Source organism: Antechinus flavipes, chromosome 2 (assembly GCF_016432865.1).
Source record: "Antechinus flavipes isolate AdamAnt ecotype Samford, QLD, Australia chromosome 2, AdamAnt_v2, whole genome shotgun sequence".
NCBI classification, from domain to species: Eukaryota; Metazoa; Chordata; class Mammalia; order Dasyuromorphia; family Dasyuridae; genus Antechinus; species Antechinus flavipes.
This window is the reverse complement of record NC_067399.1, coordinates 275,271,617-275,285,979: the sequence shown is the minus strand read 5'-3', so window position 1 is coordinate 275,285,979 and position 14,363 is coordinate 275,271,617. Positions and strand designations below refer to the sequence as shown.

The following is a 14,363-nucleotide window of genomic DNA, read 5'->3' as shown; positions in this document are numbered from 1 at the left end:
TATTGTTATCTACTGTGTTTGCTATTCTTTCCAGATCTGCAAACTTGATGAATAGATTATCTTTAGTCTTTGATAAAAAGTGCAAAATAGCACAAGGCAAATACAGATCTCTGAGCTTCTTCACTGAAGATTTCTTACTGATATTGAACCATTAACAAACTATTTTGGTTTTGAGTTTGACCATCCAATTAGTCTGAATCCATTTGATTGTTGTCTAATCTTTCTTTCTGCCTGAGAAATTTTTATGTGACCCCAGGCATGTAGGCATATAAAGTAGGTGTACAAATCAAGTCTTTACTGATAGTAAATCATAATTTCGCAACTCCACATTCAATTACACAGCCCCATATGGGGATGCAACCCACAGTTTAAGAAGTTTTAATCTAATCTATATTTTTTCATGTTTTCTACAAAGACAGTGAATACTTTAATAAAAAAACTTCATTAAGATCAAGGTAAATTATTTCTATACCTACTATTTCATTAATCCTGTTCAAAAAAAGAAATGAGATTACTCTGATGTGTTTTTGATGAAGCCATGTTGATTCTTGGTAATCATCTTTTCTCTTTCTAAATGGTAACCTATCAGTTCATTCATGATCCATTCTAGAATTATCCCTGGAATTATAGTCAAGCTCACTGGCCTCTGTGACCACATGCTCAAGGAAATAGATCTCTGAAGGCTTTAAGTAGTCTCTGGAATAGCTTCAAAAGGAATCCATTTTATTAAAGCATCCTAAAGGCACTAAGAACATAGATGTATATTTTCCTGACTTAAAGGAGCCTTTGACTTTGGATTGATTGTTTGAGGCTCTTCATGTTACCCTTTAGAATCTATTTCTGGGCTTACCTTTTGTATCTTTTAGTTCCCTACTTTGGAAAAGAAAGCAAAGGAATGCTTCAAACTCATTTAGCCACCTCCAAGGGAGTGGGTATAAGGCCTTCCTCTCTTTGATCTCTGTTATTTTTCCAACTTTATTCCCACTCCATCTCTCCATTTATTCAATGTTTCATGTAATTGGACTCTTAGCTGTGTCCCACTTCTCTCTTATAGTCTTGAGACTACTTCTCAAGTGAGAACACACTTCTTGTTCCTCTCTTCCCATTAAACTCCTTTCTTCTAGGCTCAGCTCAGTTGGCACTTCCTCCTTGAAGCCTTCTCTGATTACTCATTCTTACATGACTGTTGAAATTCTCTTTCACATTTTCCTAGAGCACACTGTCTGGGTTGTTGCTTTGTCCCTGTCACTTCTTGCCTTTGGTTGTACTGATTTTTGTCTTTGTCCTCTCTTCCATCCCAACATCGAGGCTAGAAAGTTCTATTTGGTCAGGGACCTTGCACTTTTCACCATTAGAGTACTACCACCTAACACAGTGCCTTCAGGGTAGAAGGTGTGTAATAAAATTTGATTATTTTTAGGGAAAGCTAAATGTAGACCTGAATTTTTATTTTATTGTTGGTACATAAAATTGAATCAGTCATCTTTGTTTAATTTTGTTTTTTAAGGCAAGGGGTTCTTAATCTCGAATCTATGAACTTGGGCTTTTTTTCTTTGTTTTTAATAGTTGGATTTTGGTGTCCTTTATATTTTATTTTATGCATTTAAAAACATTCTTACATGGTATCAGCCATGATTCCCCAGATTGCCAAAGGAGCAATCAAAGACATTGACACATAAAAAGTTAAGAACCCCAATTCTAAAGACCATACATTTATTTATTTTAGTATTGTTGATATATTCATGTGTGACCAGCATTTTAAAGTTTTTTTCTGAAGTTTGATCTGAGACTTCCCATGTTATTTCCCGAAATTTTCTTCTTCCATGAAATGTTTGAAAAGTAATTATATGTCTCTTTTAAAACAGAAAATAATATTTATGTTCATGACCTATTGACATTTCAACAAATTACTACTGTTTCAAAAGCAAAAGGGGCATCTCTGTTTACCTGTGACCTCCAGGTAAGTACTGGCAAACTAATTCATTGTTCTTTAGCTATTTCTTACTTAATGGAATAGGATAGTTACATGGGTTTTTCCAAAGTAGCAAAACAATATTTGTTTTGGTTTGTATCTATACTAATGCCCAAATAAGCTATGTCCTTAAAATAACCTTTCTTTAAAAGGAAAGAAAATATGGAAGGACACTTTCATTACTGAAAAGTAATTGCACAAAGTTAGTATACCAAATTTTTACTGTAAAACTTTTATCTTTTCTGTCAAATATACATTAAGTGTTCATTTTTATTATAACTGTTCTCTGTTTTCATAATTTTTGTTGAAGTTTATGTTAAGAGTTCCATTATAAACTGAACTCTTTGAAACCTTTTCATTTTGGGTGAACTGGATTTTGCTCCACTGACATGGCCTTCAAAAACCGAGGCATAAGGAAGTCTGAATAACATTGTGCCAGTGTAGAATTAAAGTTTTGCCATAGAGAATCCCTACTGACTTTATTGTTACCACATTAACAGAGCATTAAATCACCTTTTATAGTCACTATTGAGCCATGAGATACACAAAATATGTCCTTAGGGAGCTTGTGATTTCATTTAGAGTATTCTTTCTCCCTTTTTGCCAGTCTCTCTTTACCTCATCTCATTTCAGATCTTGCCTCAAAAATACTTTGTTTTTTAGGGAGCCTTTCTTGATGTATTCCACTCAGGTCTGATCCCTTCTCTCATTTTTATCCTTTTGACATTTATGTACCCATTTGGTACTATATTTTGCTAAGAAGTTGTTTATTATTGTTCTTGATTCGTTTCATGTTGGTAAATTTTGGTCTTCTCAATTAAATGATTAATTCTTCATGAGAAGAGACCTAATTCTTTATTTTTGTGTGTTCCTTCTTAGTACTAAGTTAATTGCTTTGCAGGATTTTTTTTAAAGATTAATAATTTTATTATTAAGATTCTTTTTTTAGGATAAATGTTTTTGAGGAACTAGTAAAATGTTGAGTGTGCATGTGTATTTGTGTATGTGTGTGATAACAATAACAAACAACATATTACCAAAAATAAACTATTATACCAAGTGGGAATATAATGTGGAGAAAATAAAAATTATACAATGAATCAAATCAAGAATAACTCCCTTCAGGAGGTAGATTTAGGCCAGATTTGAAAAGAGATGAGGGGAATAGATAGGCACATAGGAAAAAAAGAATACAGTGAACAAATGTTTTTTCTAAATGACATATTTCTCTGTATATGTGTTTTGTGTGTCTGCATATACATATATCTATGTTCATTATGTATGTGTACATAACATAATGTATGTGAACATAACATATTACATGTGATTTTAGTGTTACAGGTTGGAAAGGGCACCTAGGTGATAGGTTGGTCATTTGATCTGGAAAAGTTTGGATCTCTTTCCTTTAATTTATTCCAGGATGGTGAAAAGTTGTCTGGCCAGTCACTGACTTGATAGGAAAATGAATTGAGTGCTTATCATCTTCTAGTTCTTAAGAACTTAGGAGCTGGTCTTTGGGAAATGGAAGAACCTGACTGTGTGCTGACTTTTGGAAATCAGAATTGGATGATGAAGAACTTTTAATGGAATATGGGGGAGGGGATACTAGGAGAGTAGAGGGCAAGGGGACATGGTAACAGAAACTAGCTACTGTGAAAATTAGCTTGTGAGTTATTTGGAGTACATTCAAAAAGAAAAGGAAATATAATTTACCCAAGTAGAAGCGTGTATTGTTTGAATAGAAAATTTATCAAATCTGTAGCTCCTTTTTGTAATGGGGCCTTCAGTGGGTAGCCTGTAAAAAAGCTGATTGAGATATTATTCTTTCACCATTCCCTGTTTCTGAGTACATTTTCAGCACCAGCAACATTTTGCTGGGCTCCTTTGTTGACATAAATTGTTTAAGAGAATTATTGAAACTATTTTAAATTAACTCATTTGAAACATAAAAAGAATATTAATTTTTAACTGCATTTTCACTTTGAGCTAATTGGGAGTTCTGTGGCGCAACTCTGCTTTTCTTCACTTATTCTTCTGTACTGCCAATATTTTTGATTCTCTTTTCAGCACACTGAAACAGGGGAGGAGGTGCTTCGGATGTGTGTGGCTGTGAAGAAGAAACTCCAGCTCTATTTCTGGAAGGACAGAGAGTTTCATGAATTGCAGGTAAGTTCAATGTGAGTCAGAACAGGAGCCCTTGTTAAAGTTGACATTCATTCTGAAGGCTTGTAGCAAATAACCCCCAGAATTTCAGTGTTCTAATTCTCTTTGAGAAATAACATGATCTAGTGAATAGAAAGCTAGTCTTAGAATCAGTAACACCAGGCAATATGCTTACTATATGGTTCTCTGTGTCCAGGTGTTGAGCTGCAGTGATAATTTAAGTTCCTTAGTGTAGGGAGCTCTTGACACTCATGAAATCACAGCTCCAGTTTAAAAAAAAAATGTTCCCTTAATAATAACTCTGCTACTCATTTTCCAGGGTTCTTACTTTCAAAAGATAGATGTGATACAAATTCAGTTACTTGGATTCTTTATTTAGCCAACTGATATTTATCTCACATCAAACATCTCTTGCTTAGCATTTGGTAGAAAGCTATTCTTAAAGGAGTAATTTCAGTATTCTGCTCCACTCTAGGCACGACTCTTTCAAAATGAAGGAAGGGATAGCAGATCATGATTTTTGATTCTTAACATCTTTCTTAGATGAATTGACTCCCTCTTTCTTCAGGGGGACTTTAGTGTACCAGATGTACCCAAGTCCATGGCATGGTGTAAAAATTCCATTTGCGTGGGGTTCAAGAGAGACTACTATCTAATAAGGGTAAGTCTTCACCTTGACACTTCAGAACACAATTGGAGCAGTGTGTTGTTTTTGCAGAGATCCTTCTGTGTACACAGGCAAAGTGGGAGAGATTTCCACATAGTAAATGCAACTCTTCAGCACAGTTAAATTCAACTTCACCAGCTCTGTAGAAATTATTCCTACAAGTCTGGGTGATGAGGGGGGAGTTTAGTTGAGACACTGTTGGATTTACTTTCAATTGTAGCAGGATATGATGCAAACACAAATACTTTGTTAATATTTTTTCTTGTAGCTAAAAGAAGTATAAAAGTGCATTGTGAAGTCCAGGAGGAATGTCATTTGCAAAGAACATCAGTAAAGATTAAATTAATGAGCTTGCTTTTATTTGCACTGGACTTTGAAGGTTAAGTAAGAATTTATCAGACAAAGAATTAAAGGGAACCCATTCTAAACATTATGAGCAGTGTACACAAAGATAGAGACATAGAAGATATGTGTATTAGAACTGAGAATGTATTAGGGTAGTAAAGAGGGTCTAGCCATTTTGGCTCAACTGTAGAGCAGAGGTTTTTAATCTAGGTTCTGTGAACTTGCTTTTTAAAATATTTTGATAATCATTTCAGTATAATTGATTATCTTTCTATATGCATTTTGTTTTATGTATCAGAACATTATCCTAAGAAGGGAACTGTACGCTTCAGCATTCTTACAAAGGAATCCATGACACATAACAAAATTAAAAACCCTTGCTCCAGAGAATATGGGAGGGGAGTAATAGGCGGTAAAGCAGGAATTGGAGTGGAAAGTAGGACTGTGAACCAGGTTTTGAATTCCTTGAAAAAGAACAGAGTATAATCTGGGGGCTAACTAATACATATTAGCCACAGGATCTGGGGAAGGTTACATATCTTCTGTAAAATGAAGGAATTGGGTAATAATTATAAAGTATTTAACACAGTGCCTGTCATATTAGTGTTGTATAAATATTAGTTGCTGTTATTATTGTTTTTAGATAACTTCTTAGGTCCCTTCTAGCTCTAAATCTGGAACGAACCTAATTAGATGAGGGATTGTTCAGCAATAGTGATAAGGGAGGACTTGAACACTGTTTAAGAAGAAGCAGCTTACCTACTCCTCTTCCTTCTGACCTGGTGGCAGGTTTTAGGGGATGGGAGGGGATTTGGAGGAAAGAAGGTACATCCAGGCAGAGAGAGCAGTCAAGGTTGCAGCTCCTCTGGAAAGTTTCCATGATTACAAGTAGAGAGGGAAAGAACCTGAAAGGAAGAGTTTTAAAGGAAAGACAGTCTTCTAAAAAGAGTAGGATTTCTAGAGGAGAAAGGAAAGGGCTCATAGTGGAATAGAGATGTCTATCAATGCATATGGGAGACTGGAGAGCTGTCAGCAGGGAAGGGAGCTTCTGTTTAGGCAGCCTGCAGCTTTGAATCACGGGATCCTGAGGAACTGTGGGCAATAAATTGTCGTGTCCTTTGATATAGTAATGGAAATGTTCTTTTGATTATCATTTTCTGAATAAAGGTCTCAGAAGGAGGGCTGCTTGGGAGAGATGTGTATGTGTACAGATGTGTATGGATGGTCACAGACCCAATGGCACAATTCCTGTTCTCACTAGGCTGTGATCAGGTCTTAGATCAGAGGGGAACCTCACTGTTTATAAAGGGTAGGTTTATGGTTGATTAACATCTGCCCCAAGGTCTGATCAGAAATCATTCTTGGCTTACCCTATATTCATTCATATCTAACAATACAGATAATTGAGAAGTGACTATTTTTTAAAAGACTTGTTGGTGTTATACTCAAAATCGCAACTTAAATTCTTCTCCCTTACATTTCCTTCACTCAAATATAGGACTTGAGACATGCACTTAACAGATTTGACTACATACATTATATGAACTTACCACTTGTTTAGCAAATGATTTGTTTGATGTATATAGTGTGTTGGAAAATAGGGACTAGTTTGTTGGGTTTTTTTGCCTTTCTTTATTTTAAGTTCCTAGCACAGTAGTAGACTGTTAGGAAATGTTTGTGGACTTGAATTATATTAGGATTCCCATCTTCCTGCTATTATGGATCTAATTCTTGGCTTTGTATCCCAGGGTCTGAATGTTTTGAAATCCTCCTCATAAGAGTACATGTATATTTTATAAGTATGAATATGGATTGATAATTATTTTTCTCTACCAAAAAAGTTATTGCTCTCCTGTTAGAGAAAAAGAATGATCTTTCTAAATGGTACTTAAGTGCTAAAGCAGTATTCAGAATTTTCTAGTTCTTACATTGTCTATTTTTGAGTATTCTTGCTAACATGATTACTTTAGGAGTACTGAACTTCTTGTTTTATTTTTTGTAGGTGGATGGAAAAGGGTCCACCAAAGAGCTCTTTCCAACAGGGAAACAACTGGAGCCCTTGGTGGCACCTCTGGCAGATGGAAAAGTAGCTGTTGGTCAAGATGATCTCACTGTGGTGCTGAATGAAGAGGGCAACTGTACACAGAAGTGTGCCCTGAATTGGACAGATATACCAATTTCCATGGGTGAGAACCAGCAGTAGCTATTCACTTTCCATGCCCTTTCCTGCCATTGCCATCTTGACTCTCTAATAAAGATAGTCTGAATCATTAGCTTCAGATGTGTATAATGTGTTGTTGTTTTTTTCCATCAATAGCATTTCTCTTATTACAAGCAACTGAGTGTTATAGAGTTATTAAAAACTGAGGATCCTAGTGTATGAGAAGAGTTTGGGAAGTAGAAAGTCTAAATGACTGTATTAGAGAAGTATGTGTACATGTCATTGTCTTCACACATCCTGTGTTGTTTCCTATTTCCTTGTTCATGCTCTTTCTCTTTGCTAGAATACGCTTCCTTGGCTAGTGAGTAGGAGCAAATTACATCCAGATGGCATCAGACCATGTTTCCTATTTGTCCACTCCAAACATTTTTGCATAACCACAAACACATTCAAATATACCTTCCCCTCCCTCCTTTGTGTGTACATTTATCCATAAATATATATTTAAATTTTACTGATGTCCTTCGTCTTTTATATTACAATCATTTTCCAGTTATTTGCCCTTGCTCCCTGTCAAACCCTCCCCATTAACAAACATTTAAACATAATTGAATAAGACAAGTGCATTCTATTGATGTATTTGGCTGCTTACTAAGAGGAAGAGAGAGAGTTTCAAGTTTAAATTCTGCAGTTAATTTCAGTGTGGCGGCCTTTGCATCTTGTTTAAATTATTACAGTAATAGTCTATTTTGCCTTTGTTTACATGATCTGGTCTTGCTTATTTTATTTTTATTGTATTACACAAATTCAATAACCTATTTAGGAAGTGATGTGTTGATATTTTCACTTCTTTGTCCTTTATCTTCTTCTTAATGGGCTTCATAAAGGGTTTGTTATCAGATGTTTGGAAATTAAATACACTAATTGTTCCTGAAGTAACTCAGATAATGAGCTTGGGTCCTCCAGATTGTTAGAAAACGGTTACAGAACTCCATTTATGCCTGTTAATTGAAAATATTCTTCTCTTTTCCTGTTTCTGGCCTAGTTTGTCAGACCTAGTGATGGTCGGAAACATGACAGTCATGTGTGATTCATTTTGATTAACAAGCAGTAAAATTTATGGAGCTTATGACTATAATGAATTGAAAAGTATGCCTGTTTCCTTTGAGAAGCTCATAGTTTACTTGGGGAGAATTAAAGCTTTGTTAAACAGCAATCAGAAAAATGCTACAAAGAAATGTACAGTTAAGAACTAGATTAGGTAGTTTGAAACTCAATCAAGAGGAAGATAATTATGAAGATAGTGAGAAGGGTTTTGTGGTGATAAGACTTGAGGTGGGCATTTTGCTAGGCAATGGGGCTATATGCCTAGGAATGAACACCCTATGTCTATAGGGTCAGTGAACACTATATACATAGGGCAATGATGGCCAGAGTAAGAGAGCTTGTTTCCTGAGGAGACAAAAAAGAAAGATCAACCCAGATAGAAGGGCAATTTATTGTCATTCTTTTCAAAGCAGTTGTATTAATTTAAGTACTATTCCTAGAGCAAGTGGTGGAAAGGGAAAGTAGGTTATGTGTATAGTAGCAGGAAAAATGGCAGGATTTCCCTGGATATTTGGGGTGGATGAATTTGAGGCAGTGTCTAGGGCCATCTCGATGTCTCAGCTTCAGTTGAGACTGCTCTTACTTACTAACTGGAGAAGAGTGTTCTAGATAGGAGGAAGAACATGAACAAAGGCAAGAAAATGGGAAATGACAGAAGATACATGAAGACAGTGAGCTCCTTATATTGGTCTAGCCAGAACAGAAGGTTTACATTGGAGTTGTGTTATTATTGTTGTTATTTTCAGTCATATCTGATTCTTTGTGACTCCTTTTGGCGTTTTCTTGGCAAAAGTACTGGAGGGGTTTGCTGTTTCTTTTTCCAGCTCTTTTTATTAGTGAGAAAACTGAGGCAAACAATGTCACACAGCTAGTAAGTGTCTGAGGCTGGATTTGAACTCAGTCCTGACTCCAGTCCCAGCACTTTATTTACTATACCAAAGCCAGATAGCTCAAATAGATCTACTTACTGGACAGTCTTAAAGGATAAGACAGAAATGTTTCTATGCAACTTGAGGAGAGAATTGTCTTGTTCAGGAAGTCTCTAAAATTCTCTAATGTAGTTTGAATAGTTCCAGAGACCAAATAACATTAAAGCCCTTATAGCAATAATGATGCCTTTAGGTAAGAAAAACCCACAATCAAGCCAAGCTGCAGAGCTAGGGTAGTGACAAGAACATTGAATTTGGATTTGGGAGACTTATCAGGAAATGCAAGACAGAATTGATCCAAAGAACAAATCTTTACAGGAAAAATCCTATTTAAAAACACAGTGTTGATCGAGTTCTATGTTGTTTATTTTATTCTGATTGAATTCTTATATTGAATAGTGCTGTGGGACATTTCTTTGTGGTTTGCTCTTCTTGGCCTACTCTCCTCCTGTCCCTATTGCCATTGATTGTGAGAGGGCGCTGTCCTCTCCTGCTGATTTCACCATGTTCTCCTTGTTTATCTTTTCAGCAGCCAGTAGGAAAGAGAAGAGATTGATGTTTCTGGGAGTAGGGCTTCTGTTAGTTCTTTGAGTTGGATGAAGTCACTGCCTATAAATTCATCTCACTTTGTCCTTCCACTGATCTGGACAGTGATCAAAGAGTAGAGATCAGCTAGAATTCCTCTTGAGTGAACAGTGTTTATCCCACTGATACCCATGCATGAAAAGCAGGCCCCTTTCTTCAGACCAGAATGGTTTCTCACATGAGATAATGTTGCCCCTTCACAGAGCATCAGCCTCCATATATCATTGCGGTGTTGCCTCGGTATGTGGAGATCCGGACATTTGAGCCTCGGCTGCTGGTGCAGAGCATTGAGTTACAGAGACCCCGCTTCATTACCTCAGGAGGGTGAGGACTTGCCACTTAATTTATCCTCCAGAACTTTCACAGCACCTAAAGACCACACCATTCATCCTTTGCTTCTCTCTTCATGGCTCTTGTTCCTGCTTCCAGTTCCGACATTGTCTACGTGGCCAGCAACCATTTCGTCTGGCGGCTCATCCCTGTCTCTATAGCGACCCAAATCCAGCAGCTTCTTCAGGACAAGCAGTTTGAACTGGCCCTGCAGCTGGCGGTAAATTTCCTTTCTCTTCCTGAATTCCTCAAGTTTCCCCGAGGGCAAGTAACTAGAAGGCCAAAGCATGTTTTTCTTGGTTGGCACACACATTCATAAATTCGCAAATCTAGAGAGGGAAAGGGACTTTCAAAGTCATCAAGTCTACCCTGCTCCTTTTGCAGATGAGGAAACTGAGGTCTGGAGAGGTGAAGGGCCTTTGCCAAGGCCACACAGGTCATAGGTCATAGGTCTGACCCTGCTACATCACGCCATAAGCACAGGATGTGGGTGAGTTAGAAGACTTTGGTTCTAACCCTCACTTGGATGTCACTTGTTTGTGGGATTGGAAGACTCTGAATTTGAGGGGTCTTGTTTTTTACATATTAAGTGGGGATAATAGTACCTTGTTAAAAAGTTGTGAGAATAATATAAGAAAGTACTTTGAAAAATGTGAATATATATCAATATAAGGCGATTCATTTCAATTCAGCAAACTTCTGGTTGAGTGATACCATGATATGCAAAATGCCATCTCGGAATAAAGAGATGGCTATTACAAAACACCAGACTTTCAAGGAATTTATGGTTAATAGGGTAAAAGATATTCTTGCAAGTAACAGTAATAGAAGGCAGAATGTAAATAAGAAGTCTAGGCAATAGGTTGTGATAGATGTAGATGGAAAGATCACTTTCAGGTTGGGAGTGGGAATGAAGTGTCACTTGGAAGATGTTGCATTTCCTTTAGGCCTTACAGGTATGATGGAGCTTCAACAGAAATGGAGAAAAAATATATTTTAGGTGTTAGTGCGTTATTGACATAAGCAAAGACATAGAAACAGGAGAAGATGAAGAGGTGAGGGTGCAGGGCAGTGACATGTGGAACTGGAACCTGAAATATGTGAAAGGTCAACACTTTTGTTGATAAGAGAGAAGATTGAAAAAGTATCTCAAAGCTGGCTTATTGGGTGTGGAGATCATGAACTCATGACTGTAATATTATCACCATTAACAGTAGTAATACTTTAATATATTTAGCATGTATTGGTCAACCTGCCATCTGGGGGAGGGGGTGGGAGGAAGGAGGGGAAAAATTGGAACAAAAGGTTTGGCAGTTGTCAGTGCTGTAAAATTACCCATACATATAACTTGTAAATAAAAAGTTATTAAAAATTAAAAAAAAAACAGTAGTAATAAAAATATATCATTCTAGCACAGATTAGTTAAAAAAAAACAACTTAAGATCACCTTTCCCTGTGGCGTTTAGTCTTTCTGCTCTCTTTGAGGAATCATGGAATGTTAGATCTGGCAGGTTCCCACCTCCTTACTTTTAGATGAGGAAGCTAAGGTCCTGAGAGTGTGTGTGACTTGTTCACAGTCACATAGGTACTTTAAAGAAGATCTGGTTCTAAGATCAGGCCTCAGCCTGTAATTGTCAAGTTATTGTCAAAGTGTGATCTGAGGATTTCTGGGAGTACTTGGGATCCTTTCAGTAGATTTGTGAGGTCAAAATTGTGTTTATAATTTTACTGATAATGTAATTGCAGACTAATCTTACCCCCCATTTTTTGCCTTTCTAAGGGATGAATTTAGTATTCTCTGGCTTAGTAGGAGAAGACTCTTGGGCTGCTCCTTGAAGGATAGGTAGATAAGGGGGAAAGCAAGAGCATTTCAGGTAGAGCCAACAACATAAACAAAGGCATAGAGTAGGGCATTTTCAAGAAAGAAAGCCAGACTTGGAATAGAAAGTATATGTTCAAGCTAATAGGATATAAGGTTAGATGAATAACTGGGACTAGATTATGGGATTATCTTGAGATCCAGATCAGATGCTAGAGCCTCTTGATGAAATTAAAGGATTTGATGACAGATTAGATGTAAGGGATACGAGAAAGGGAAAAGTCAAAGACGACTGAGCAAGATTTCTAAGTTGGATCTTAGCAAAGTTAGGATAATTGGGAAAGAGAGCTAGTTTTGGATGGAAGATAAATGCAGTTTTTTATATATTGACTCACTCATTTACAAAAGATGAATGCAATCAACAGGTATTATGTCCCTCCTATGTGCTGAGCATTATGTTAGGTGCTGGAGTTGAAATAAGGTACAAATAGTCTAATGTTGAGTAATACGGCAACCTATATAGCTAAATTACAAGACATAGGTTTTGTGATTTAAAAACAGAATTTTATGTGAGTTCTTAACAGTAGGGTTATCAACTGAGAGGATCAGAATGTTGAAGACAATATAGTTTAGTTTAGGCTTTAAGAAGAGGTGAGAGTTCATTCAGAAAATAGGAGGAGAGAGGGAATTTCAGGCATAGGAAATCAACCTGGGCTAAAGCCAAGAGGCTTATGTGCCTTAGATGTCCTCAGGAGAGCTATTAGCTGGAAGGGAGAGTGTGCATAGGAGAAATCATGTCAGTGGTGGAGTTAGACAAAAACTGTGAAGTGAGATCTTGGTTACATTTGAAGGGTCGGTGAGGGCTTCCAGGTGGAGCCCATGGCAGCTAGAGGTATAGGACTGGAGCTCAGAAGGAAGGTTGGGTCCTGAAATACAGATATGAGAATTAGCTGCATAGAAATGGCAGCAGAAGTCCTGAGCCTGAGTGCAATTGTGGGATATAGGAAGGACTTGCCAAGCACATAGTCTTCTAGGACACCCGCATTAAGTGACTAGGAAAAGAATGAGGAGCCATTGAAGGAAGTGGAAGAATGCTTAGAGAGGCAGGAGGAGACTCATGGGGAGTGAACATGTGCTTGCTCTTCTCAAGTGGAGGAATTCCCATGTTCTCTTGGAAATAGAGGACTTGAGTATGGTCTGGGCTGAAGCTACGGATTGGAGAACTCATTGTCCTTCAGGTAGTAATTGGTGAATTGGCCAGTTCAGGGAGTATGAAAGAGAAAAACAGAAGGCCAAGTATGTGTCCTTAGAGAAGAATATGTAGTTAGAGTGGAAAGAGAAGTCAGCAAGAAGTCAGAGGTGAGTTAAGTCTCATGTATGTTGAAAGGCCTTGTGGTTTTGGGAGACAGGAAGGGCTGGTCTAAAAAATAGCCTCTTTTTTTTTTTTTTTGCTGAGGCAATTGCGGTTAATTGACTTGCCCAGGATCACACGGCTAGGAAGTGTTAAGTGTCTGAGGCCAGATTTGAATTCAGGTCCTGACTTCAAGACTGATACTCTATCCACTGTACCACCTAGCTGCCCCCTTAATAGCTTTTTATTATCAAAATATATGCAAAGCTAGTTTTCACCACTTACCTTTGCAAAACCTTGCGTAATAAATTTTCCTCCCTTCCTTCCTCCCACCTCCTCCCCTAGCCATCAAGTGATCCAATATATGTTAAACATGTACAATTTCTCTATGCATAAGAAAGGCCTGTTCTAATCCTGTCTGAAGCACCTACTAGCTATGTGACTTTGCCAAGTCATTCTCTGGGCCTCAGTTTCCTTATCTGTATGATGAGGAATTAGACTTGATAACCATCTAAGATTTCTTCCAGTTTGAACATTCTGATCCTATAAAAAGAGTTTGGAAGATAGGAATGGGAGAAAAAAGGACCATTGGATTTGACAAGAAGTCAAGCAAAACTTCATTTGAATGATGGAGAAAAAAATTCAGATTTCAATGGGAAGTAGAGACTGATTGGGAACTATATTTTGGAGATGAGAGATGTAAGATATTTCAAGGTCTAGGAAAGTAGCCTATAAAGGAAAGGAAGAATCCTAGAGGAAAAGAAGAAGAACAGGGATGGGACACAGGCTGGAGAGTGAGATGTTAATCTTAAGACAGAAACATTTTCTTCTAAGACTGGAGAAAAAGATGAGAGGATAGCTGTATTTCATCTGTGAAGGTAAAAACAAAAAGGAACTGGTGGTGGAGCCCAAATCAGTGGAGTTCTCTTAGTTT

General features: G+C 37.3%; 1 protein-coding gene across 2 annotated transcripts in view; it reads left to right on the top strand.

The window, feature by feature from the left end:
* VPS39 (VPS39 subunit of HOPS complex) overlaps positions 1-14,363 on the top strand; it is a 62,437-nt gene that overhangs the window by 13,297 nt on the left and 34,777 nt on the right. For both annotated transcript variants that reach the window (XM_051977144.1, XM_051977143.1), the window contains 6 exons: positions 1,866-1,960; positions 4,040-4,138; positions 4,704-4,796; positions 7,150-7,333; positions 10,133-10,253; positions 10,359-10,479. In XM_051977144.1, coding sequence (XP_051833104.1) covers positions 1,866-1,960; positions 4,040-4,138; positions 4,704-4,796; positions 7,150-7,333; positions 10,133-10,253; positions 10,359-10,479 — 713 coding nt within the window. The remainder of the gene's footprint in view (positions 1-1,865; positions 1,961-4,039; positions 4,139-4,703; positions 4,797-7,149; positions 7,334-10,132; positions 10,254-10,358; positions 10,480-14,363) is intronic.